The 1969-nt window shown below is 44.4% G+C and overlaps 1 protein-coding gene across 5 annotated transcripts in view; it reads left to right on the plus strand.

Annotated features, from left to right (window-relative positions):
* LOC110292222 (nuclear autoantigen Sp-100-like) overlaps window positions 1-1969 on the plus strand; it is a 60638-nt gene that overhangs the window by 53797 nt on the left and 4872 nt on the right. For all 5 annotated transcript variants that reach the window (XM_029474812.1, XM_029474823.1, XM_029474839.1 and 2 more), the window contains one exon: window positions 1762-1877. In XM_029474812.1, the coding sequence (XP_029330672.1) occupies window positions 1762-1877 (116 nt within the window). The remainder of the gene's footprint in view (window positions 1-1761; window positions 1878-1969) is intronic.

Raw genomic sequence — 1969 nt, forward strand, 5'->3', positions numbered from 1 at the left:
GTGTGTGTGTGTGTGTGTGTGTGTGTGTGTGTGTGTGTGTGTGTGAGACAGATATATAGGCCATATCAGACCACATTAAAAGCACATAAATGCAGGTTTATTAGATTCTGCTCCCAGGCAGGCTCATCAGTTCCAATGACGAGGACTGAGGAAGTCATGTGCCCAGGTTAAGGTGAGGGTGGGGGACAAGTATAGCTCTTTAGGTGAGGGGTGATAAGCTGGGCTTGTGCCCAAGTATGGTTAAGATACGAGCACTTAGGCAGGGATTGGGGTGGCTGGCAGCATCCGGGGAGGAGGTTGCGACAGCTGCCAAGAATGCAGAACTGGATGGACTCTTGGCGCCTTTCCGTTGTTTGGAGGCTTCCTCGTGCGGGTAGTGTTGGGGGAAGAAGGCAGCTTGCTTGTACAGGGGTGAGCGGAGATTCCAGACAAGCGTAAGGGATTCTGCACCTCGAAAGCAGCAGGCCCTTCAAAAGCTCAAGAATGAGATGAGACTTAGAAATTGAGATAGGCATGATTGGTGGAGGGTTGTGTCTGAGGCACGGGGTGGGCGGAGTCAGGCTTCACATCCAGGCTTGGCATATGATTGGTGGAGGGCTGGGAGTCTGCGACACGGGGTGGGCGGAGCCAGGGTTCACAACCAGGTTTCACGTATAAGCTGTTAGAGGCTAGAGAACCGCTGTAAAAAAGGAACAGTCAGTGTTACAGATCGAAACAGATTCCCTAGAGAACAGGTTATGAATGTAGCAGACCCAAACCAAGGCCAGAATATAGATCTGAAAGTCTAGGGGTGGGGTGGCCATGGGAGGAGCTAAGAACATTAGGGTAAATGAAATGAGTCAAGGGTGCAGGACAGAGCCCAAGGAATGCCCACATTCTAATAGCAGAGGCTGATCTTCAGCCCTGGGTGGTTCCCCTGGCCACATGCCTTGAACATTAGAAATGTGACCTTGGAAGGGGAATCAGAACCCAAGCTAGCCCTGGCTACATGAGACCCCTCTAAAAATAATGATGATCATGATGATGAAATTAATTAGCTAATGAATTAAGCCAGATACAATATTATATTTTGGAGTCAGGCTTTCCTGAATAATAAATTTATCAGGCTATCTTTAATTCAACTTTCTTGCTACTGTTGTTATTACAACAGTATTTCTGGTATTTCACTCTCAGAATTTGCTGTCTTCACAATATAACCTTTTCTAGTCTGATATAGCCCAACAATTCTATGAACTTTATTTCATACCAGAATGTCTTCTAAAATCTCTGTTCAATAATACTTCTTAGTATTTTGAGGAGATGGGCTGGAGAGATATATCAGTAGTTTAGAGCACTGGCTGCTCTTCCAGAGGACCCAGGTTCAATTCCCAGCACTGACACAGCAGCTTACTATCTCCTGCAATCCAAGTCCAAGGGCTCAGATTCTCCCTCTGGCCTTTGTAGGTGTGTGTGTGTATGTGTGTGTGTTTATGCACACACATACATATATACATATATCGTGTTTGTGAATGTGTATGTATATGTGTATGTATGTGTGTGCCTGTGTATTAATATGTATTACATTTATATACATAATATGTAATATATTATGTATATATTATGTATATATTAACGCACAGACACACACACACAAATAAATATTTGAAACGTACTTTGGACTGGAGAGATTTCTAAGCCACTTTGGTATAGGCAAAGGCCATTTGTTCTAGAATTCTGGGGTCACACTGATCTTGAAGTTGTTTACAACATTTCTTCTTGTAGCCGGGAAATCCAAAAGCATGTAAAGTATGCGGCCAACCACGGAAAGTGCACCCTTGTACTGCTTGTAAAGAATTCTATCATAAGAATTGCCACATCCCACCTGTGGAAGATAAGAGGTTAGTAAGACAGCCCTGTCTCCAGCCCTTCTTCATCAGAGCATACTTCACCCCTACACACACACACACACACACACACACACACACACACA

The sequence above is a fragment of the Mus caroli genome, chromosome 1, assembly GCF_900094665.2.
Source record: "Mus caroli chromosome 1, CAROLI_EIJ_v1.1, whole genome shotgun sequence".
Lineage (NCBI taxonomy): Eukaryota > Metazoa > Chordata > Mammalia > Rodentia > Muridae > Mus > Mus caroli.